This window comes from Meriones unguiculatus, chromosome 11 (genome assembly GCF_030254825.1).
Source record: "Meriones unguiculatus strain TT.TT164.6M chromosome 11, Bangor_MerUng_6.1, whole genome shotgun sequence".
Lineage (NCBI taxonomy): Eukaryota > Metazoa > Chordata > Mammalia > Rodentia > Muridae > Meriones > Meriones unguiculatus.
Window position 1 is genome coordinate 8,988,378 of NC_083359.1, and position 23,202 is coordinate 9,011,579.

General features: G+C 42.3%; 3 protein-coding genes across 36 annotated transcripts in view; 1 reads left to right on the plus strand and 2 right to left on the minus strand.

Moving 5' to 3' along the window:
• Positions 1-5,941, minus strand: part of Pigl (phosphatidylinositol glycan anchor biosynthesis class L) — a 59,600-nt gene extending 53,659 nt beyond the window's left edge. For all 6 annotated transcript variants that reach the window (XM_021639155.2, XM_021639157.2, XM_021639153.2 and 3 more), the window contains exon 1: positions 5,173-5,941. In XM_021639155.2, coding sequence (XP_021494830.1) covers positions 5,173-5,407 — 235 coding nt within the window. In that variant the 5' untranslated portion in view covers positions 5,408-5,941. The remainder of the gene's footprint in view (positions 1-5,172) is intronic.
• Positions 5,942-6,132: 191 nt separating this feature from the next.
• Positions 6,133-6,948, minus strand: LOC110549802 (basic proline-rich protein-like). Its single transcript, XM_021639186.1, has one exon. It carries the CDS (start codon positions 6,946-6,948, stop codon positions 6,133-6,135), a length of 816 nt encoding a protein of 271 aa, XP_021494861.1.
• Ncor1 (nuclear receptor corepressor 1) overlaps positions 6,394-23,202 on the plus strand; it is a 148,808-nt gene continuing 131,999 nt past the window's right edge. For 27 of the 29 annotated variants that reach the window (XM_060363528.1, XM_060363547.1, XM_060363538.1 and 24 more), the window contains exon 1: positions 6,629-6,765. The gene's annotated coding sequence lies outside the window, so the exon portion shown is untranslated. Of the gene's footprint in view, positions 6,484-6,628; positions 6,766-6,903; positions 7,038-23,202 lie in introns of those variants that run through there. The other 2 variants (XM_060363530.1, XM_060363529.1) reach the window with 2 other exon arrangements.

A 23,202-nucleotide genomic window follows, 5' to 3' on the forward strand; every position in this document is an offset into this window, starting at 1 on the left:
CACACACGTTTGAGAATATATTACTGACGGGAAAGTACGGGCTGAAGGACGGAAACAGAAGTAGCCTGAGTCCTGAGGGATTATGTAACAGACCCAGGGCACTTAAGTGCGTCTGCGCACTAGTTGTTCTGTAAGGCTTGGGCCTCACCTGCAAATGAGGAACGTCCACACAAAGAAAGGCCTTTCGCAAGCCTGCACCTTCAGTGACGGACAAACAGCAACAACAGAGCTCACCCTACGCAGGGATGCTTGGACTTGGCTTGAGTAAGAGGCAAATGAAGCAAAATGTTAGCCCTCGGTTTTCTTAAGCTACCACTCAGCTTTCCTCGGTATGAGCGACTCTAAAAATAGCTCCACCAGCATCTCTAGCCACACAAGATAGGCAGTTTGATGCCGCCTATCGGCAGATGACATCTGCTCTCCTTGGACCTGGATGAGACTTGTGACTACTACAAGGTCAATGTAGCAGACAGAAGGGACACTGCAGGGTTTCTAAGGCTAGTCACCAAAGGCAACATGGCTGCCCCAGGATTCTCTCTCAGGTCACCTGCCCAGGAACCCAGCTACCCTGTTGTAAAGAAGCAGAAAGTCACTTGGATACATTTAATTGAAATTGCAGTTCCCAGTTTGCGAGCACTCAGCTGGAGTTCTCATTACCATGGACTAGAGATTCTGTGCTTCGACTGTACCATGGACACTGGGGTTTGGGCCCTCAACTTCTACTGCTTTTTCTGGCTAAACATTTGGAGTGATCTGAGGCATGCAATGGCTTTAGCTGAGGCAAAAGTAAACCATCAGGGGCTGGGAAGATGACTCAGTGAGAGTGCTTGCTGCTCAAGCACAAGGACCTGAGTGTGAATCCCTGACATACAAAAACCCTGTGGCCACTAGGCCTGTACAAGTGCTGTGGGGTGGAGGCAGGAGGCAGGAGGCTTGGTGGCTGCCAGCCTAGCGCTGGGTTCAACACGAGATCTAATCTCTTGTTGAAATGAGGCTGAGTTACAAAACAGAATAGCTTATGTCCTCCTCTGGCCTCTGCATGTGGGTATCAGCACACATGTGTGCACATATACCACCCGCTCACATATACAGAGAAATATTAGAAAAATCGAAATTATTAATCCATTACCACAAATATGGTTCTAAGATACATGTATACATACATATAAGAAAATCATAAGATACACATGTAAAGCCCCAGAATAAGTTGTAGGAACAATCAGACATACAACAACCGAAATTGGGAGTTACCTGAATAAAGAAGTAGATGTGAAGATGCCAAGTATGAGAGCACAACAGGGACATCTGCAGCAGGAAACTCTAGGCATGATAAGCACATTAAAGGGCAGAGTTGCATAGACGTCATCTCCACATGTATGTAAGATCTTGGGTGTAACACCATTAATTATTAAGGAGACTTAAATGTAACAGCCAGCTATGGTGGTAAGTGCGTAGAGTCCCAGCTACACAGGAGCCAAAGGAGGGCAGCAACAAGTTTGAGACTGGCCTAGATAACATTGCAGTACTGAAGGACTGGGGTGTAGGTCAGTGGTAGAATACGCCCTGGGCTCAATTCCAGCACAGAAACCAGAACCAAATAAGTAAGTCTCTTAACAGATATGAAAGAAGGCCAACATAAATGAGACATCATAAAATGACAGCCAAAAAGGCTTTATGTTATAGATAGGGCCTTTTCTGACACCAAGTCAGGGAAATTCCAGTGGGGGAAAATGCCAGTAAAGCTTTTCCTTGAATATGGCCAACTGAATTCTAAAATGTATTTAGAAGAAAGAAAGGTCAAAACAAGGAAGCATACCCAGAACAATCAGAGGTCTGATCCTATTGGGTAACAGCGCTATAAGTAATCTGGCTGGCGAGATGGCTTAGCAGTAAGCTGCTGAGCCTGGTGACCTGCTTGGACCCTGGAATCCAGGTAAAAGTGGAAGGAGAGAATCACCCCACAGGGTTATCCTCTGGTATGACGAATGCATACCCCACTAACACATCATATATCTTGGTCCCTAGCATCCACGTGGAGCATCACAATTAGTTGTCAGTAACTTCAGTTCCAGAGGCTCCAATGCCCTCTTCTGGTCTCCATGGGGACCACACACACAGCGATACACAGACATATGTGCAGGGAAAACAACTGTACAAATAAAACATAAAACTAAAAAAAAAAAAAAAAAAAAAAAAAAAAAGATCTTAGACTGACTATAAGAGGAATATGAAGAATGCCTGTGCAGGCAACCCCTCCTCCCCTCCAGTACAGAGTCCCATATGAGCTAGAACACAATCTAGAGGGGAACTGTCAGCTTTCATGAGTCTAGTCGTCTTCTATGTTTTGTTTTGTTTTCTTGAGACAGGGTTTCTTGATGTACTCCTGCTTGTCCTGGAACTCTCTATGTAAACCAGTCTGGCCTTAAACTCAGAAGTCAGCCTGCTCTGCCTCCCTTGTGCTGACACTAAAGCTGTGCTATCACACCTTCTATTTTTTTTAAGATTTAATTTTATTTTCAATCATGTTTCTATGTGTATCATGGGATAGCATGTATATGCGAGTTCAGGTGCATGTAGAGGCTGGAGAACTAGGCAGTTGGAAGCCTCCTGAAGCTTGCTGGGAACCAAGCCCCCCCGCTGAGCCATCTCTCCAGCTCACCTATTTTTAAAGATTTCTTAAATAGCGGCTTGTGGCCAGACAGGCAGCTCAGAGGATAAGGGCACATGCTGCCAAGCTTGATGACCTCTGTTCAGTATCAGGGAGTGGTCTAGTGGAAGGAGAAAAACCAATTCTGCAAGTTGTCTGATGCTGACCACGTGTGGGCCATCGCATAAGGTTCCTCTCCCACAAGAAAGGAATGTAATGGATTAAAAAAATCTGATGAACTAACGTTTCTTGAAATGTACCATCAACTCAGCTGTTTCACCAACTGACACGGCACACAAAGCAGCCAGGCAGCCCTGGTGTACTGGCTTACAGCAGCTAGGAGCCACAGGGCCTTACTGCTTTCTTGTGAAATTCTTGGTGATTCAATGTCTAATTTGTAAAATCTCATGGGATGGCTGAGGACAATTAACAGTCACCTTGGCCAGAATAAAAACCTTTTTCTTGTTTCTCCCTTCCCCTTGAACTAAGGATATAGTTGGGATAAGCTTGACTAAGTGCAAGACCTAACTGATTTATTTAGTATGGTCTAGAAGGATTATCCCTGTTCTTTATGTAGTATTTTTTGAAGCCCAGATCAAAAGAAAAATGATTTGGAGCTTTCTTTAAGGAAACCTTCCAAAAAGAGAATCAATGCTTGTCCGTACTTCCCTGTCCACTGTGCTTTCATTACGTGGCTACAGTTTTTCACTATACTGTTATAATTTTTGGTTTGGAACTTAGCTTTTAGTAGCTGAGCCATCTCTCCAGCCCTTGCTACAGTATATTAAACATTATTTCCTTGCTTTTTACTATACAGACCAATTAAAAATGGCAAGTTGGATTCAGAGGAAATAATTAAAGATAACAGTAAAAGGGCTGATTGCTAAATTAATGCTTATATCTCTTATCAGGAAAGGGTTTTGGGAGGCTGAGTGCCAAGCATGTTTGGGACCTTTGACGCAAACTTAAGAACTGAAAAAAATGACAAATTGATTTTTGGTTCTCTTTTCTATACTATAATAAATATTAAATATTAACATTAAAGGACACATTGTACCCATGCTATCTTGCAAACAAATACAGCAGTTTTGTTTGTGCATAGTTCAATGCTAATAATTACAATAAAAAACATAAATAAGACAAGGGGGTGGGAGAGAGGTCTTAGTAATTTAGAGCATTCCATGCTCTTCCAGAGGACCAGAGTTCAGTTCCCTGCACTTTTTTTTTTTGATACAGGTTTTCTCTATCCTGGAACTCTCTGTAGAGCAGGCTGGCCTTGAACTCCGGGATCTGCCTTTGACCACCGCTGCCCAGAAGGCTCCCAGCACGCCTATTGTAGTTCACAACTGGTTATAACTCCTGTTCCAGGGAATCCAACACTGTCTTCTGGTCTTTGTGGGTACCAGGCATGTATGCGCTGCGCATACATGTGTACAGGCAAAACACCCAAACACACAAAATAAAATCTAAAAAAAGGGGGTACTCTTCCCTTGCTTGGAGCCTCTTCACTCTCAGATCCGTCACCTCTCCTTAGCAAGTCTGCATTAACGTTGTTTAAAAACTAAGAATAACTCCCCCAAATTCAGCCAGCTGTGTGCATCAGTCCTGATGAAAGTAATCTAGAATGAAGTCTAGCATAGATACATATTAAGTAAATAAAAAGTGGTGCTAAGGGAAAAGAATGTGTAAAATGTGATTTCTGTGAAAAACCTGTTATTAAGAAATGAAGAACTGGAGCAACACAGAACCCACATGGGAAAAGAGGTCATGAGCAGTTTTGAAAATCAGCTTTATTGAGGTATAATTCGATATAGCATAAAAGTACAGTCATATTTAGGTATCACAGTTTTCTTGTTTATTTTTGCCTGTATCATGACTCGAGTCTTATTTTTGAAGAGTTTAAATGAAAGATGGGTGGAGCTGAAATTCTAAATTTATCTATAAATGTAGTGTCTGTCTTCGTCTGAAATAAAAAACAAAACAAAACAACAAAAACCTTCCAATTTGACATACGCATCTTTGTACCACAATAGGGATTTCAAAGCAGCAGGAACGTCTTTTGCTATTATTAGGACAGAAACTTGGTGGGTTGAGGAGACATACTGCTCAGATTGTTTGGTGCAGGACTATGTTTGATCTTTCTACAAATAGATGGTTCTTCAGGATAACAGGTCAGGCACAGTTCACGCTTGTAATCCCAATACTGGGGAAGCTAGGCTTGCACGGACACCAAAACCCATCCAGTAGAACCGCAGTTCCCAAAGGAACATGCAGGCACTGAACGGAACCAACGATGAACAACTATTTTGCTCCTTAGTTTGGCTAGGGAAGAGTGGAATTCGCTCAGGGTTCCCCAACCTATCTGGGAAGTCGGCCCTTTCCCCAGCCTGTGATGAGCACAGAGAAAGGACCTTCGGTGTATTCACTTAGCTACTACCCACAGCAGAAAACCTTTCCGGAAGAAGTCCACTGAGATCGGTTAGCTCCCTAACCCGGCTCCCAGCGACCCATCTACGGTCTCCTACCTGAGCTGAAGCAGAGCAGGGACACCCGCTGCTCCAGGCGGGCCAAGCCTAGCACCGAGGGAGCAAAGAACATGGCCTCATCGTCCGGGTGCGCGATCACCAGAAGGGCCCGGCTTCCGGCTCTCGGCAGGCCCGCCTGCTCCGGAGACCTCAATCCCGCCGCCGAGTTCCAGACCCGGAGGAAGCCCCATGTCAGGACAGCCACAGCCACACACAGGAGACCCACCGCAACCATGCCGGGTGGGTGAGACTGCGCATGCGCCCGCGCAGTGAGGCAGGCTGCGGGCGGGTCCGGGCTCCTGCGGGAAAACCGAACCCGCCGAAACTGCGTTCCGAGGCGAGGCGCGCTGTGGCTCGAGACCGAGAGTTGCGGTCTAACGTGGAAACTTCCACCCAAACTGCGCCGTCTCCCCCTCCATACCCGCGCGGCGAGATGCTCGACCTGCTCCAGCCTCAGGGCTAACCCGAACTCCGTGCGGTCTAGTATCTTTCCCACCGTTCGGTGTGCTCAAAAGGAAACATTTGAGAGTTGTTTTGCGTTAGCGTCTCTCTGCGTGTGCCCCCGAACTCACTATACAGACCAGCCTGGGCTCGAATTTGCAATGGTTCCCATCCCTTTGCCTCCCGGGCTGGGGTTTCAGGCGCGTCAGCACGCCGCCTAAAACGGAAGCGTTTTAAAACAAACCTTAGCATTTGTTGGGAAGTTTCCCTCTCGCCTCAACTCGCTTTCTAACTCATTTAAAAAAGATTTTTTTTTTTTTTTTTTAATGACCCAGGACTTCGTTTGCACAGTTCGTTATCCGGATAAAAGTTTTCCGAAGCGGGTCTCGCTTGGTTCTCTTCCTCAGATGGCGGCTTTGCTGGAGGAGAAGTAAGCGGCTAAGAGGGAACGTCACTTCACTAGGAGGGCGAGGCTGAGCTGCGGGCCAGAGGCCCTTGGCGTCTCTGAAGAGGTAGAGGTTAGGGAGCCACCGCGCCGCGGAGGAGGCCCGAGGCCGCCATGCCGGTGGAGCCCGGGTGGGACTCCAACGCGCATCCCCGCCACGTGGGCTCGGCTTTCTCCCCGCGGCTCGGCGGCGCGCAGGGGTCGCCAGGTGGGCCTCGCGCCGGGCGCCTCGTCCTTTCCCACGCCCGAGGGGAAGGCCCCGGGGCACGCGGGAGCGGCCGGCTCGCGGGGGCGCTCCGGGCCGGCTGCGCGATGGCCGCCGCGGCGCCTCGGGCCCGAGGCGGCGCTGCCGGGGCGGGTCCGAGCGTGTGGGACAAGCCGAGAGGGACCGGCGCGGCTCCCGCGACCCAGGAAGCCAGGCCGAGGTGAGAGCGGCGCTCCGCCCGGGGAGGGAGCCGTCTCCCCAACCCTCCGGAAGGAGGAGGAGCCCGCGTCGGAGCTGCCTCGGCGCGGCCGCCCGGCCTGACGGGGGGAGGGAGAGGGGTTGAGGCAAGATGGCGGCCGAGGAGGCGAAGCTGCGGCGGCGGCCGGAGTGAGCGTCCAGCTCGCCGCGCCGAGCGAGGGCCGGCCGGAGGGCCGCGCGCCGGGGCCGCGCCCTGGTCGTCCGGCCGTGGGGAGCGCCGGCTCCCACGCTCCGCCAGCTCCGGGTGAGTAGGCCCGGAGCCTGCAGCCCCGGCCTCGGGGCCCTGCTCGCCCGGGAGCTTCCCAGGGCTCTCAGGGCGCCAGCGCCGGAGGCGGCTTCTCGGCCGGGCCGGGGGCGGCGCGGACTTCGCGGGGTTGGCCCCCGTGCGAGCCGCCGGGCTCTCCCTCTCCGCCACGCTGAGGCGCATCGGGCGCGGCGGGGAGTTGAGCCTGGGCGAGTGGAGGCTTTTGGAGTTTGGAGGAAGAATGGCCCCAGGCGGGCGGACGCCGGCCTGAGGTATCTGTCTTGCGGGGAGGGGCGTGCGGTGCCCGCGGGGCTGGCGGGCAGGGGGCGAGGATGGAGGGCCCCGGGTGGGGCCGGCGCAGGTGACCCGCCTAGGCCCACTCCGAGGGAGAGTTGGTGGCTGACTGGCGAGTGTGGAAGGGGTTAAGGAGGGTGACAGTAAGGGACAAGTGTGTGTGTGTGTGTGTGTGTGTGTGTGTGTGTGAAGAGCAAACTAGTTCACCTTTCTAACTGGCCCACTTGGGTATAATGGCGAAGGGTTGGTAGTGGTGCCGATGCAAAGAGCAGCACCCTCTGTCTCCTGCCGTTTGTTACTGGTGTTGTCTTGTGCCAAGTGGGAGAGTGCACCCCCCTTTTTTTTTGGGGGGGGAGACGACGACTAATTGAGAAACTAGTTGAGAAAGCACACTGGGTTCTTAGAATTAGTGCGGATCAGGAATAGTCATGTATGAAAGAGTATATGGGAAGAAGTGATATATATATATGAAAAGTGTTTGCCCAAGGAATGCCAGGTTGTATGCCGGAGTGTCTGTTCAGCAGAGTTAACATAGGAGAGTAATGTTATGGGTAATTTTAATCTTTGGGATTAATATATGTCAGCTCCATCAGATTTGCTTACTACCCTAATTATATCCTATTACATTGAAATTTACATTCCTGGTGGGCACCCTGGTGAATAAAGGATGGGGGGCTGAACGTGGCTGTATGCAAAGAGCAACAGGCCTGGGATTTTTACACATAGTCGTTCATTTGTTCAGGCTATCTTGAGTACTGGCGGGTGATGATTCTGAGTCACATGGACGATCAGGTGGATAAACGAGCTGACATTTTAAATTAATTAATTTTGCTTGTTTTGAGACCGTTTATGTCTGTAGCACTTGCCGACCTGGAACTCCCAATTTAACTGGTGCTAAAATTGCATGCTTGCACCACTACACCTGGCATACTATATTTTATTTTTAATAGTTTGGGGAGATGTTGTAGTATATCCTCACATAAATTTATTGGATGAGCCAGTTCATATTTGCCTAGGTTCAGGCTCTGACTTTTTAAAATATGGGTAAAAATTACAGAAGAAATAAAGTTGTGTTACTGGAGAGGAATCTTACTTTCTCATCTGTTAAAATCCAGTGGTTGAGTGGGGCTGTGTTGGTGCACGCCTTTAATGCCAGCACTCAGGAACTAGAGGGAGGTGGAGTTTGAGCTAGAGGAGCCTGGTCTACAGAGTGAGTTTCAAGACAGCCAGGGCTACACAAAGAAACCCTGTCTCAAAAAACAAAACAAAACAAAAATCCAGTGGCTGTTTAGTTTAATATTTATAGCTGCCAGTTGCTTTGTCTTTTTTAAGTGCACCTATTAATGAAAATCCAAGTGTATGTGCGTATCTATGTGTGTGAATGTGTGCATCCACACATGTATATATCCTGAAAGTGATTACTTGCCATACCAAAACACTCATCTTTTAGTAAAGGCTTGCCATTTGTTATAATACATCCGAGAAACTGTAATACTGAGAATCATAATTCTCCCTGCAATTACCTGACATCTAGAACATGTTCAACTTTGCTGTGCTTCAGTGTCCGTACCTATACTATTAGAAAACCCTGTGCTTTCCCAGGTTTGGTTGTGAGTCTACACTGAGTTAATAGTAAGGAAGTTGGACTGGGGCTGCAGCGCGGTTGGTAGAGGGCTCAGCCAGCATGCATGTAGCCCCAGACTTCATTCCCCAGCACTACATCAAAGCTGGCCCATGCCTATTTAGGAGTCGGAGGTAGGAAAACTAGATGTTCAGAGTTGTCTGCAGCTACATACGGAGTTTGAGGCCAACCTAGGGTACTCATGACCTTGTTTCAAAAAAAAAAAAAAAAAAATGAGAAATTGCTTTAAACAGATTAAAAGGATTATGTTTCTGTGGGATAGTAATGCTTTATCTACAAATCTCATGGTGTAGTTAGAAAAAAATGAATTCACATTACAACTTATCAGAATATACCTGTCGCTAATGTGTTTATGTAGCTGTGAGTCTCTCCCATGAATTCTAAAGAAGAGTGTATTGCCTGCCATGGTAATTGTAACACTACCTGCAGATCTCTGTGATTTTGAGGCCGGATTGATGTACATAGTGAGTTCCAGACCAGAAAAGGTCTAAATAGAGAAGAAGAAAGAGGAGATGAGGAGTAGATAATACATACTTTTAAGTGAATATCTTGTATTTAAAAAAGTAAAACTTGGGACTGGATAGCTGGCGCTGTGTTTGCAGGAGACCCAGGCTTGGTTCCCAGAACTCCGCACGCAGTTCATTGCTTTGGTAACTCCAATTCTAGGGGACCTGATGCCCTTTTGTCCTCTAAAGGCACCAGTCAAGCATGTGGTATGCATACGTACATGTAGGCAAACACTTACGCGTATACAATGAAAACAAATAAATACAGGGTAAACTGAAAATGTTGGATTGTCCACAAGATGAAGAAAAGAAAATGCTGGAAGTTAACTTGTTTCTTTGAATTGAATTGAATAGAAGTTTGTTCCAGGACCAGGCAAGTTTAGAACACTCCAGTTTTTAAAGTATTTAATATTTACTTACACATTTACTCATTTTTGTGAGATGATGTAATCTTAGCCATTGTCTCATTTTAGAAGTCAAAGGCTTTGGATAGGTCAGCGATTGATGTAGGTGAATATCAGCCTATTTGTTATTTATTTGGGTCTCTGTCTTCTCCGTGTTTGTGTTTCATTACTTATTTTGAATTACATCTTTTAGTCTATCTCAGTTGTAATTTCATTTTTTTTAAGTTTTTTTATTTTTATTATTAGTTACATTTTATTAACTCTGTATCCCAGCTATATCCTGCTCCCTCATTCCCTCTCAATCCCACCCTCCCTCTCTCATCTCCTCCCTGCCCTTTTCCAAGTCCACTGCTTGGAGAGGACTTCCTCCGCTTTCATCTGACCCTGTTTTATCAGGTATCTTCGGGACTGGCTGCAAAGTATAATTTCATATTTTTATTGATATTAGAAATGTTACTGTTTTTATATATTTAGTTACCCTCATCTCTTTTTTTTCCATATTAAAAATACATTTATTAATTTATTGTGAGTATGTATGCCCATGGCATGTTTGGGGAGGTCAGAGGATAGCTTTCAGGAGTCAGTTCTAGCACCCTGGTAGGCAGCCTTGATGACAAGTACCTTTACCTGCTAAGCCATCTCACCAGCTCTGTTATCTATTTAGTGTGAGATGGTATATGTTGCCCAGGCTGGCTGCCTAGACCTGAACTCAGGTGATTCTTATGTTACAGCTTCAAATAGCTGGAACTACAGTACCATAGCACCTGGCTTCATCAGTTCTTTTATTTAACACATATTTTATTAGAGTATGGTTTAAAAGCAAGGAATAAAGGTTGGTCAGAATTTATTATGAACATATTTAAAGATCAGAAGCTTGTGTATTTTCACTTGTTCAACTACTATGAAGTACTTTTTATGTTAAATGCTATCAAGGCATAAATAAGAGCTTTTGTTTTTTATTTTTTAGTTTAAATGAATTATAGATACAAGTAACTCAGTTGTCAGTGTAATTGATATTTTGTTCTTGTATTTGAGGATACAAAAAGCAATTTTGATGGTTAAGAGGACATGTCTTTATCAGGACTCCTTAGGAATGTTGAGAAACTGAAAAACTGCTGCAGTGTAGCAGGAACTGTGGATCATCTGTCTTTTATTTTGGTATTTTGTGGTCTTGTTTTTTTTTTCCCCTCTTGAACACTTACTCTATTCTTCAGCCATTTTTGCTACCCAAGGAGTGGTTACAAAGTTATTTAGGATTAGCCAGGTGGTGGTATCGCATTGCATGCCTATTTGGGAGGCAGGCTGGTAGATCTCTTGAGTTTGAGGCCTGAGTTCAAGCCTAATGTACAGAGTGAGTGTCAGGACAGCCAGGGCTACTCAGAGAAACCCTGACTTGAAGAACAGCAAACAAACAAGAAAGTTACTTTGATAGTTTTCAGATACAACCTTTTCCCTCCACCCACTTGCATTTGAAAGTCAGAGACATAACAAAGACACTGAGTGTGTGTGTATAGTTCAGTTAAATTCCATACTGCTGTTAACTTTAGTTTAGCTGTGCTCTCAGAAACAAATTAAATTGGTTAAAATAAATGGCTTACAATTTGTAAAATTGTAGAATGTAGAGGCATATATAGATCTAATCTTGCTTTATATTTGAATATTTTGAGAGTATGAATAACTGCTAATTAAATGACCTGCCCAAGTTGCAGAAACAAAAGTCATCTTTCTGACATCTAGTATGGTGTTCATTATATATACCATATTATACATGGAACAGTTCAGTTTGATGGTGGATTCTTATTTAAACTTTGGAGTGGCTGAAAAGGAGCATTCACTTCAGATATTCAGTGTGGTTGTTGAATTTAAAATACTTTATAACATTAAATTCTTGCATTGAATAATACAATTAATGTTACTTAAGTTTATCTTTGTTTTGATGAACATTTTATTTTATTTTTATTTTTTTGTTTCTTTGAGACAGTTTCACTGTGTACCCTTGGCTGTCTTGGAACTCACTCTGTAGACCAGGCTGTCTTCAAACTCACAGAGATCCACCTGCCTCTGCTTGTTTCTTCCAGAGTGCAGAGACTAAGAGGTGTGCACCACCACGACTGTATCACTCTCTTTACGTTAACAGTCTTTAAAGAAATAATACTGAAGCATGCATATTTACTTACTTAGAATATCTGAGCTATTAAATCTACCTATTGGATATGGTGGCTCATTATGTAATCCTGTGTAAGGAGAAGCAGGAGGATCATAGCAAATCCAAATTAGTCAGCTCCACATAGTGAGTTCTAGGCCAGGCAGGACTATGAAGGAAGACCCTGTCTCAACCCCCGCTCCCCAAAAGAGAAGAGGTCCTGTTTTGTTTTTTTTTTTTTTGGTCCTTTAAACTGCCCTCTTTTGTGGATTGTTCTTTTCCCACCTTGTTCTCCCAAACAGTACAATATGAGTTGTGTTTTTCAGGGATTTGATGATGTTACACTTCAACCAGGTCTCCCTTCTATTTCCTTTCTTCTAAATTGTATATTTTTGTTATGGATATTATTTTTTAATTCTTTTGTTACTGGGTTTGTTTATTTTTGAGATCTTGAAGGGTTGGGTTTGACTCATTTTGTAGCTCAGGCTCTTTTTGAGAATGTGCTGGGATTGCAGGCATGAGCTTTCATGCCTGGCTAAGAGTTGCTGATGGATTCATAACGTGAATACTCAAGTGCATGTCCATTTTGTCTTCTTTAAACTGTAAGGCTCTTTCAGGCCTGTATACATTTGAGTTTTAAAAGAATTCTTCCTCTTTACCTTGGTTCTGGAGTAGTGGATGTTTGTTGAGTAAATAAAAGATAAGAGCATATGAGCTATCTTAAGTGTGTTTGCTACAGAAGAAGTCTAATGCAATAATACATGGCAGTTGGTGTTGAATAGTTTTGAAAATTAAAAAAAAATTAGCAGTATACTCATATAATTGAAATAGCAGTGAATTATCAAAGCATTCCTTTTAGGAAAAAAAAAAAAAGTCCTGTCAGTTTATTGGGATTTTTGTGAGGATGTGAAAGTAAACATGGAGATTGGTTTGTCCATGGTAGCATTTTAGTTTCAGGTAATGTTGGATGTAAGAATGTTTTAACAAATATGTAAGGAAGTAAGTTTGGGAGTAATTTCAGTGCTACAGAAACTGTATGAATTAGAAATTTGAAATGCTTGGTTTGTAGGGCTGTAATGTAATATGGAAATCACTCCTTAAGTAGGTTATTCTGAAACTCAGGAAAGTCAAGGCTACCAAACTATTTTGATCCCTTCCTCTACCTGATTTGATTCTTCCTTGTGTACTTGAAATGTAGTCTGCCTCTGTGTGTGTGTGTCTGTAGACTGCCTCTGTGTGTGTGTCTGTAGAATGTCAGTCTAGGAATGGAACCCAGGACCTTGCTCACAGTAGGCAGGTGCTGTACTACTGACCTCCCACCTAGCTCTAGAAAATATTGGGGAATTTTTTTTTTTTTTGAGACAAAGTTTGTTTTTCCCAGGCTGACCTTGAACTTCTGAGTTGAAACAATCCTGCCTCTTGAATTGCTGGGACTTGGGACATACCATAATGCCAGGTTTGGCTCTTAGATTGTTATGAGGACATTATGATTGTGGACTGCCTTTTCCCTCATGTGTTTGTTAAACTGTTGAAATTTTTGCTCATACACAGTTCAGATTCAGAGCAATCTGATTTTACGTAGTTTATGCCCCTTGGCAATGACATAGATAACATAATTTTGAACATGTTTTGAAGTAATAGTAATGTCTTTAACTTCCTATTTAAAGATATTTAATTTTGCATTCTTTTAAATTATTTTTATTTATGTATGTGTATAATATGTATGGACATGTGAACATGCCATGGTGCATATGTAGAGGTCAGAGGACAGCTTTTGGAGTCAGTTCTTGCCTTCCACTTGTCTGTGTGTTCAGGTATTAAACTCAGGTCTTCGGGCTTAGGACAGCAAGCACCGTATCTGCGGAGCTGTCTGGGTGTGTCACAGGTGTATGTGTGTGTGTGTGTGTTTGAGACAGGGTCCCATTCTGTATCCCAAGCTGGCCTGGAAATAACGTAGCCCAATTAGGTCTCATACTTGGTATTGATTCTGGGACTAAAGGTGTAAGCTACCACATCCATCTACATTGTTTTTGAAATAGTTGAATGAAGCCGGTGTAGTGTCTAGGGCAAGAAGATTGTCATGTGATCTACATTAACCAAGCTAACTGGGGAGACCCTGCCTCAGAAACAGACAGACAAATAATCAAAACACAAAAGAAAAACGTTGGTCTGGAGAGATAGCATAGTGGTTAAGAGCATGACTCCTCTTCCAGAGGACCTGGGTGCAGTTCCTAGCACCCACATCTTAGCTCACAACTGTAACTGCAGTTCTAGAAGATCCAACACCCTTTTCTGGCCTTCATGGCCACCAGGCATGTATGTACTATATGGACAGACATACATTCAGGCAAAAATACTAATACACAGAAAATGTCTCAAATTTTTTATATTAAAAATGCTTTTTAAAAAAGTATTTAGAACATTAACAAAACTTGTTCTTTATAGTTTTAGGTCTTTATTAAAGACCTAAAATAAGCATTCTATATGTCAGATTTGACAGAGAAGGAAGACTTGAGTGCATAACATTGTACTTCTACTGTAGGAGACTACCAAGCAGCACATGGTGACTTGTGCCCACAACCCAGCTCTAAGGAGAGGATTAGGAATTTGAGGCCATTCTGGACTGTATGAGAACCTTTGTTAACAAACAAAGGAAGGTGAGTTAAGTGAAAGGAAGACTTTTCCTACATGCCTTTTCTGTCTTTAAAAGGCAGAAGTCCCACTGTCCCACTTTTTTGCTGAGATAAGGACTTTGTAGACCACATTGGCCTCGAACTCACAGAGATTCCCCTGCCTCTGCCTCTACCTCCCAAGTGCTGGGATTATAGGCATTGAAGTGCCATAATATTGGATATTTTTGTAGTTTCCTTTTCTTTTAACATCTTTTAAACTTGATGTTCTTTGCTTTTGATTTTTTTTTCCAGGTGTAGGCAGCGAAATAGAAATACATTTGAGGGAATATACGTAATGGTGTATATTTTCTCTGTAAACAGTCAACTTAATGAATAATCTGTTTGCTTTTGCTTAGTATTGGTTAGAATTGCAGGTATTTACTAAATATGTTTGAGAATTTGATTCGTACAGTTATTTTCTTTTGATGTGTATGTTACAGTTTTCTTTACATGACTATTGCTTTATGATTTTAGCACTGGTAGGGTTAGTCACTAGTTCCTTATTCTGTTTACCTCAGACTTTGATCGTTCTGCTCTCTGAAATGGATAAACTTTACATTTTGTAGAGTTCAAAAAGAAATCTTGGGTTTGGGAAAGATAGTTTTGTGGGTAAGGGTGTTTGCTACCCAAGTCTGAGGCCCCAAGTTCAGATCCATAGTACTCTTGTAGAAACTTGTAAATGCTGGGAAACCCTGCCATCTGTATCCCAGCACTGAGGGTGGGGAGACAGGCAGATCCTGGGGCCTCACTAGCCAGCCAGTCTAACCAAAAAGGCTGTCTCTAGGTTCTTTGAGAGACCTCGTCTCAAAAAATAAGTTGGAGAGTGAAAGAGTGAGACCTGCTGTCAATTTCTGTCTTCCACACACCCAGGCACAGTCTAGTGTACATACATACACTATACTACAGGTACGCGGGCGCGGGCGCGCGACACAGGTTGAGGAGCACCTTGCTGAGATTTTTATTGTAAATACTAAATATTGATTGGGAATACTGGAATCATAGATTAATTTTGGGAAAAATTGGCATCTTCATGTTTTGTCTGCCCTTTGTGTTCAAACAACTTTTAGGTCCTTCAGAGAAGTCTTACACTTCTTAAGTTATTTCTTTTTCTTTTTTAAAGATTTTTTTTTGTTTATATATATGAGTGCTTTACTTTCATGTATGTCTGCAAATAAACCAAGATGTGGTTGCTGAGAATTGAACTCAGGACCTGAGTAGAGCTCAGGTTCTTAACCACTGAGCCATCTCTCCAACCCCCTTTATTTATCTATTATTCCAAAGTATGTTAGGGAATTTTTATTGTAGTGGGGATAAGAATTAAATCCATCCATTTCAGATAATAATAGAGGAACACTGAAAGGGCTATATGAGTGAGAGTAACCAGAAGAACTGGCCCTGTGGGTTGATAGGAAAAACTGGTAGGATGTGTCTGGGAGATGATTTGAACCAGCAAGTGAGTCAGTTACATGAAAGGTGTAAGACCAACATGAATGGGTCTAGGACAGATATGAAAGGTGTAGGACAAACATGAAAGGTCTAAGACAAACATTCCTGAAAGTGTAAAGAAGGACCAAGGTTGAGGCTAGATAGGACTCAGCAGCTCAGTGAGAAATGGAGAGCAAGCTCAAGTTGTTTGGACTGACTAATCAAGTAGTACTTGTAGGCCTACAATCACAAAGTAGTTGGGATTTTTTTGTAGTTTGTAGAAAGCATTGAGGAAACTTAAGTAGAAGAATGGTATGTTCTGATTCAAGTTATTGTTTTGTTTGTTTTAACAATCTGATTTTTGGCTGGAGAAAGGATTGAAAAGGGAAGTCTAGTTACAGCAAGAGATTAGGAGGGTGGAAGTTGTGATGGACAGGCCTGGGAGGTAGGCCCCTGCATCTGTAGAAGGATGAAGGTTGGCTCTTGCTGGTGGGATGTTCCTGTTTGGTGCTGTGGCCTGGGAACAGAAGTTAGTACCCCCACAGGTGTCTGACTTTTTTGTTTGTTTTGTTTTGTTTATTAGAGACAGGGTTTTTCTATGTAGCCTTAGCTGTCCTGGACTCACTTTGTAAACTAGGCTGACCTTGAACTCACAGAGATCCACTTGTCTGTGGCTTCCTAAATGCTGGGATTACAGGCATCACTACCATGCCTGTAGAACTAAGTAAATGTCTTTCAAAGTCAAATGCGTCCCACATCCTGCTTTGTTATTTACCTCAGTTTATATAGTGTTAGCTTGCATAATAATTTATAGTTAGTCTCTATTAGTGGAGTAAAAGAATGAGACTTAAAAAAGATTAGCTTGGAAATAACGTAGCCTCTCTACAACTTTGTTCTTTCTTCTTTCTGTCATTCATTTATTCTTTCTTTCTTTCTGGAGACAGGGTTTCTTTGTGTAATAGCTCTGGTTGTCTTGGAACTTGCTCTGTAGACCATTCTGGCCTCAAACTCAAAAAGATCTGCCTGCCTCTGCCTGGAATTAAAGAAAGGTGTGTGCTACCACCGCTGTCTTTTTACAACTCTAGACGTAATAGTACAATTAGAATTTGGAGGTGATTTTATGTACACAAAGCCTTAGTACAGTGTGTGGTATATAATAAATGTTAAAAAGGTAATTTTTTCTTCTCCTTAGATGGCTTCTTCAGTAACTCTTGTTAACTCTTGTTTGTTAATTCACTGTAGCACTGAAAGTAAAACTTAATCCTGATATTTTTAAAAAGCACACACACATATATATATTAATAAATCTTTTTTCCCTTTTTAATTTTATGTGTTTTGCTTGTTTTGTGTTTTAATTGCTGTTTTGCTTGCCTGTATATCTGTATAATGTTGTTGGGTTCCCTGGAATTGGAGTTACAGGCAGGTGTGAGTTGCCATATTGGTGCTGGGAATTGAACCTGTGTCCTCTGGAAGAGCATCAACTGCTTTTAAGTGTTGAGCTGTCACTTCATCCCCCAAAATCCTGATTTTAGTAACAATCCTTTTTTCTGTATTAAGGAGCAAATTAGCAAGTAGTCATCTGTTTGATTTTGACATTTCTTTTTTTTCTCTCTATTAATTTTCTTTCTTTTTTTTTTTTAATTTCAGGGGACTAGCTCAATGTATCCACATCACACACTGGTCAGTTTCACAGTGATTTTTCAGTGCTGGTGTTTTGGAAACTTTTTGAGACAGGGTTTCTCTGTGTAGCCTTGGCTGTCCTGGACTCTCTTTGTAGACCAGGCTGGCCTCAATCCACGTGCCTCTGCCCAATAAGCACTGGGACTAAATGTGTATGCCACCATCGCTTTAGTCTCATTTTATGACGAAAGGAGTTCCATTTTCCTTTTACTCATGAACTATTTTTTGAATGCTTCCTGTAAGTCCACCAATTAATTATGTCCTTATCAAAGTTTTTCTTTTAGTATCATCCTTTCTTGAGGCTAGGGTAGTTTAACTTGATTTTCTTTTTCATTTCCATTCATCTATCTGTCTTTTATTTATTTTATTTTGTGTGTATATGTGTATACTTGAGAGTGTGTGTGTGTGTGTGTGTGTGTGTGTGTGTACCATAATGCATGTAAGACCCCATGGAGGTCAGAAGAGGAATTGGATCTCCTGGAACTGGAGTTACAAGTGTTTGTCATCCTCCATTTGGATGCTAGAACTGAGCCCTCCTGGTTCTGCAAGAGCAGTAAGTGCTCTAACTGCTGAGCTATCTCTCCATCCCCACCTTGTTTTTCTTTTTTAAAGAAATGTTTGTTTGTTTTTTTTTTTTGTGTGTGTGTCTGTATCTATATATGTGTTTGTACATGCCTCAGCTTAGGTGTTGAGTACATAAGACAACTTTTGGGAGACTGTTCTCTCACGTGAGTCCAGGATATAACTTAGGATACCAGGCTTAGCAGCAAGTACTGCTGAGCTATCTAGCCAGCCCCATTTATCTGTCTTTTAAGTAAGATATACTGTTATAAAGGGCATGTCATGTGTGGCTTTTCTCCTTCCTTCCTTCCTTCCTTCCTTCCTTCCTTCCGTCCGTCCGTCCGTCCGTCCTTCCTTCCGTCCGTCCGTCCGTCCAGGGTTTCTCTATGTAGCATTGGTTGCCTTGGACTTGCTTTATAGACCAGGCTGGCCTCAAACTCACAGGGATCTGCCTGCCTCTGTCTCCCTGAATGCTGGGACTACGAGTATGTGTCTCTGCCGGCTTGGCTTTTCATTTTTTAACAGTAATGCTTTATATTATAAAATTTATCTTAGTGTTATACAAATTACAGAATTTGCTTAGTTGATTTCTACTTTCTATTCTCTTCTGGAAGCCAGACTTCCATATGTTGCCTTTCTTTAAATCATTCCCATTTTGGAGGGTTTGAGTTTGTTAGTTTGAAATTGGACCTTCTTAGCCTGCTTTACATTCTTTTGATGTTAGATGAGAACCTTGGGCCACTCTGTGGGAATCAGTAAAACTCCAATAGTGTGTTATAATTTTCTGCCATGGCACAGAGGAAATCCTTCTACTCTGTTCCAAGTTTTATTAAAAATTGAACTGTAGGGGCTGGAGGGATGGCTCAGCATTTAAGAGCACTTGTTGCTCTTGCAGAGGACCTAGGTCTGATTCCCAGCACCCACATGGTGGGTCATAACGAGCTGTAGCTCCGTTTCCAGGAAACCAAGTGCCTTTTTCTGACCTCCATAGGCACCAGACATGCACATGATTCTCATACATACATGCAGACAAAGCACTCAGAGAAATCTGAAAAATTAAAAATAGAATTGTATATTTTATAGGATCTTTGTTCCACGTTGGTGAAATGTGGTCTCCAGTTTCCATTGTGACTCTTGGTAGATTCATTCTTGCTTTTTTGAAGAGTCATCTTTAGACTTGCCACAGAGAGTATATATTTAGAAGTTTTTCCAAGATAGCATAGGACACCTTGAAATCCTGTCCAAGTACATTTTGGTTATGCAAAGACTGTAGGCTAAAAGCCAGGAGTTCCTGGGGAGAGGATTAGCCTTTTCTTTTTGGCAGATTGTATTTGAAATTTTGTTGTTTTAGGGTGTGTGTGTTTGTGTGTTTGTGTTATGAGAAGATTCAAACAGGTATCTGGAATCTAAGTAGATGAGTTTCATTTTGCCATTTTGTTTTTGTTTTTGTTTTTATTTTGAGACAGGATTTTACTGTGTAGTCCTGGCTGACCTGGAACTTATATATAGACCAGGCTGGCCTAAAACTCACAGAGATCTACCTGCCTCTGCCTTTGTCATATTTTATCATCTGCTTATATGGTATAAAAGTATTGTTTTATCTATCTGGCATTCAGGTAAGGTGTGCTTCTCATAACAGTGATATCTAGCTTTAACATTATTTTCAGCCTAAAGCATTATATGTGTTGAAATCTGTATGAAGCGGTTGCTTATAAAATCTTAGTTGTTTTTTTTTTTTTTAAGTTTTCTTTAAATTTTGGAGATAGTGTCTTAAGTAACCCACAGTGACCTTATATCAAAACTGACCTTGAACTTCAGCCTCCACCTGAGTGCTGACACTACAAAGATGCTCTTTGACATTTATCTTGGCCAGGTTTCTTAAAGAACTTACAGAACTTTCACATTTTATGAGTTAAACATACTAACCCTGAGTTACCAGGTTTTGTTCCCAAGACTTGAATTTATAGCTCATGGGATGCCTAAGCAGATAAAGGCACTTGCTCCTAGTCCTGACTATGAGTTCAATCCCCAGAGCCCATATGGTGGAAGGAGAGAACCTATTTCCATAAGTGTCCTCTGCCATGCATCTACCTACATACACACACACACACACACACACACATGTAAACACACACACAAAATGCACAATGCACACATGTATGCATGCAGGCATGCATGCAGGCATGGGCGTGTGCATACACATGCACTAAATAAGTAAATGTAAAAATAACTTTTAAAAGAACTGAGTTTATAGTTTGACATTGACATTGAAAGTTCGATCTTTCCTTTCGGGTCTGGCTTTGAGTTGGATTGCTTTATTTCAGTTGGTTTTAAACTACAAGGTATTTTGTACAGACATCTTGATGACCCAGGACCAGAGGGTGTGATAGAGGGAAAGATGGAATGTTAGAGGACCTGCAAAGAGAGGGTTTAGATTGGTATATTCTTATTGAATCAGAAATTTTTCTTTCTATCTTTGGCTTCTGTATAAGATGCTTGAGAAAAGTGCACTAGTTAGGAAACGGACAGTCTGAACTTGCTGTGCTATCTATAGATGAATTTTGAGGATAGAAGTCATAGAAATCTCCAGGCTGCAGTTACAGGAGATTGGAGTAGGCTGTGTAACCTCCAAATTTGTATGCAACTAAAAGCTAGTCCCATGATTTTGTGACTTACTGCCTTTTATGTTGGGATGGTTTATTTTATCTATCAGAGTCAAATTTCACTAACCTTGTTCCTCAAAACTTAGGACATTCTGAGGTATTATCGACAAAAGAGGGAAATGGCAGATGACTCAGCTTATAGTGATATTGAATGCAGGTGACAGATGGTGAACATTAGACTGCAAATTAAAACAATGAAAACTTCTTTAACTTATACCACATGAATTTCTCTCTTCATTCTTTGCTGATAGTTCTGTGTTACAGGGTCTTTGTACATAGCTCACACTGGCCTTGAACTCATAATCTTCTTGCCTTGTCCTAAGTGTTGAGATTATTAAGCATGTACCACCACACCTGGCTTGTCACTTGGAGTTCTGACATATAGGCTACTCTTAGCCTGTGTTCATTTTTCCTAACATTTTTTTTCTTTTGCCTTTTGATCATTTGTAGAAATACATATCTATTATGTACATCAGATAATCAGAAGTAGGGGAGCCCGGAGGTAGATTTCATAAATGTTTCTTAGGGCTGCAGATCAGAATTACTTATAAAACCTTCAGAAAAAGTTCACGAACATTCACGAATAAGAGCACGGTCCAGCATAGTATATATGTAGCGTGCTGTCATTGTGTGATGTGATTATATGTGCGCATAATGTTTGTAAAGGACACTACTTTTGGTTGCTCTCTGGATGACAGCTGGGTAGCACATGGGGAAAAAGGATGTAAAATAGATTTGTGAATTTTGTAATCTTTGATACTTTTAAAAGCGTGTGTGTTAGATCTATTTTACTTATTTCTAAAGTCACAAACCGCTAACCCTCTGTCTCCACCCAACACCTACTAACTGTTGGTGCTTACCCTTCATCTGAATGAGTGCAGGTATGTAGATGAGGGCATGGTCCTGAGAGGTTTGAGTGCCTGCTTGTACTAAATATCTGCCTTGATACTAGCCAAAAGGCCGAGGCATGGTTAAGCTCCTGCTTGCTACAAAGCACTGTAGAGGACAGCAGCTTCCGCTGTTGCCACTGATGATTTTCCTGCAGGAGTTGCTAAATTTTGTTCCTCCCATTTACCCAATTGTTAGTTGGGTGATCTCAGAACCTCTCACCATCATGGTTGGTGACTTGCACGTCTTTGGTCTTGGAGGAAACAGGCAGAAGCAACAGCTAGTCAGCGCTCTTAACCCTGTACAACAGAAATGAAGTGAGTAGTAAGGGTAGGATGGTCATTTAAAGTACACAGCCCTTACATGGTTATATAGATGATTTTTTTTAAGTTTTTCCTCAAAATTGTTTTCAAGTTAGATTGAATGTCACTTCTCTGGAAAACCTTATTTTCTAAGCCTAATTTGGTAAAGACTGGAAAAAAAAAGATGAAATAGGTTTGCTCACTATCCTCCCTCCATTATCTTTGCCTGAAAGTACAAAACCCTGGATTTGATCCCATCATGGAGGAGAACAACAACAAAGCTAGAGTAGAAAACAAAAATATCTAGTGGCCTGGGGGTGGACATTGGTTGGTAGAGTGGCAGCCTGGCACCGTAGGGTCAGCTACATAGCCAGTTCCGGGCTGTGATGGGTGACATGAAACCCTGTCTTACTGTAAAAACTAAAATCTGGCCGTTGTAGCTCGTGTCTATAATCCTAGTACTTAGGGAGGCAGAGGCAGGCCGATTGCTGTGACTTCAAAGCCAGCCTGGTCTATAAAGCAAGTCTGGGACAGCCAGGGCTACACAGAAACTGTCTATGAAAACCTATAAAAATCCAAAGCCAGTGTGGCTTGGGGTTCACAAATATTAAATGGGGAGAGGGATAATGGATGTGTATGTGTGTATATATATATATATATGTCTAAAATATTAAATACACATGTGTATATATTTGTATATATTTTTATTTACTCTTAACACTTAGGAATAATTTTTTTCTTTTGGTTTTTCGAGACAGTGTTTCTTTGTATAGCTCTGGCTGTCCTGGACTTGCTCTGTAGACCAGGCTGCCCTGCAACTCAAGAGATACACCTACCTCTGCCTCCTCAGTGCTATGATTTAAGGCATGTGCCACCGCCACCTGGCAAGTATTTCTATCTTAATTACGCTCATTCTTGGAGGATAAACCTGTAATTATGTGCCAGGAAGGGAATATATATACAGTAGTAGAAAGATCAAGATATCTTTTTATTTAGTCTATGAATTCAGTATTTACATGTTGTCTTCTAGAGGGTTTTTCTTTTTTTTTGAGGCAGAGTCTTCTTAATTATTGCTCAGGCTGGCCTTGAATTTGTTCTCTATCCCAGACAGGCCTCTCCTGCCTCTCAGCCTCTTGAGGAGCTGGGATTATAAGCCTGTGTTTCAAGACTTGGCTTCATCCAGAGTTTTTATTGGACCTGAAAAAATGACTCCAGTACTTGAGTGAAAGACAAAATGTGCTATATGCAGAAGGCAAA

Bases quoted from the DNA above. Each gene is read 5' to 3' on its own strand.
- LOC110549802 (XM_021639186.1), bottom strand. From the start codon at position 6,948: ATGCGCCTCAGCGTGGCGGAGAGGGAGAGCCCGGCGGCTCGCACGGGG.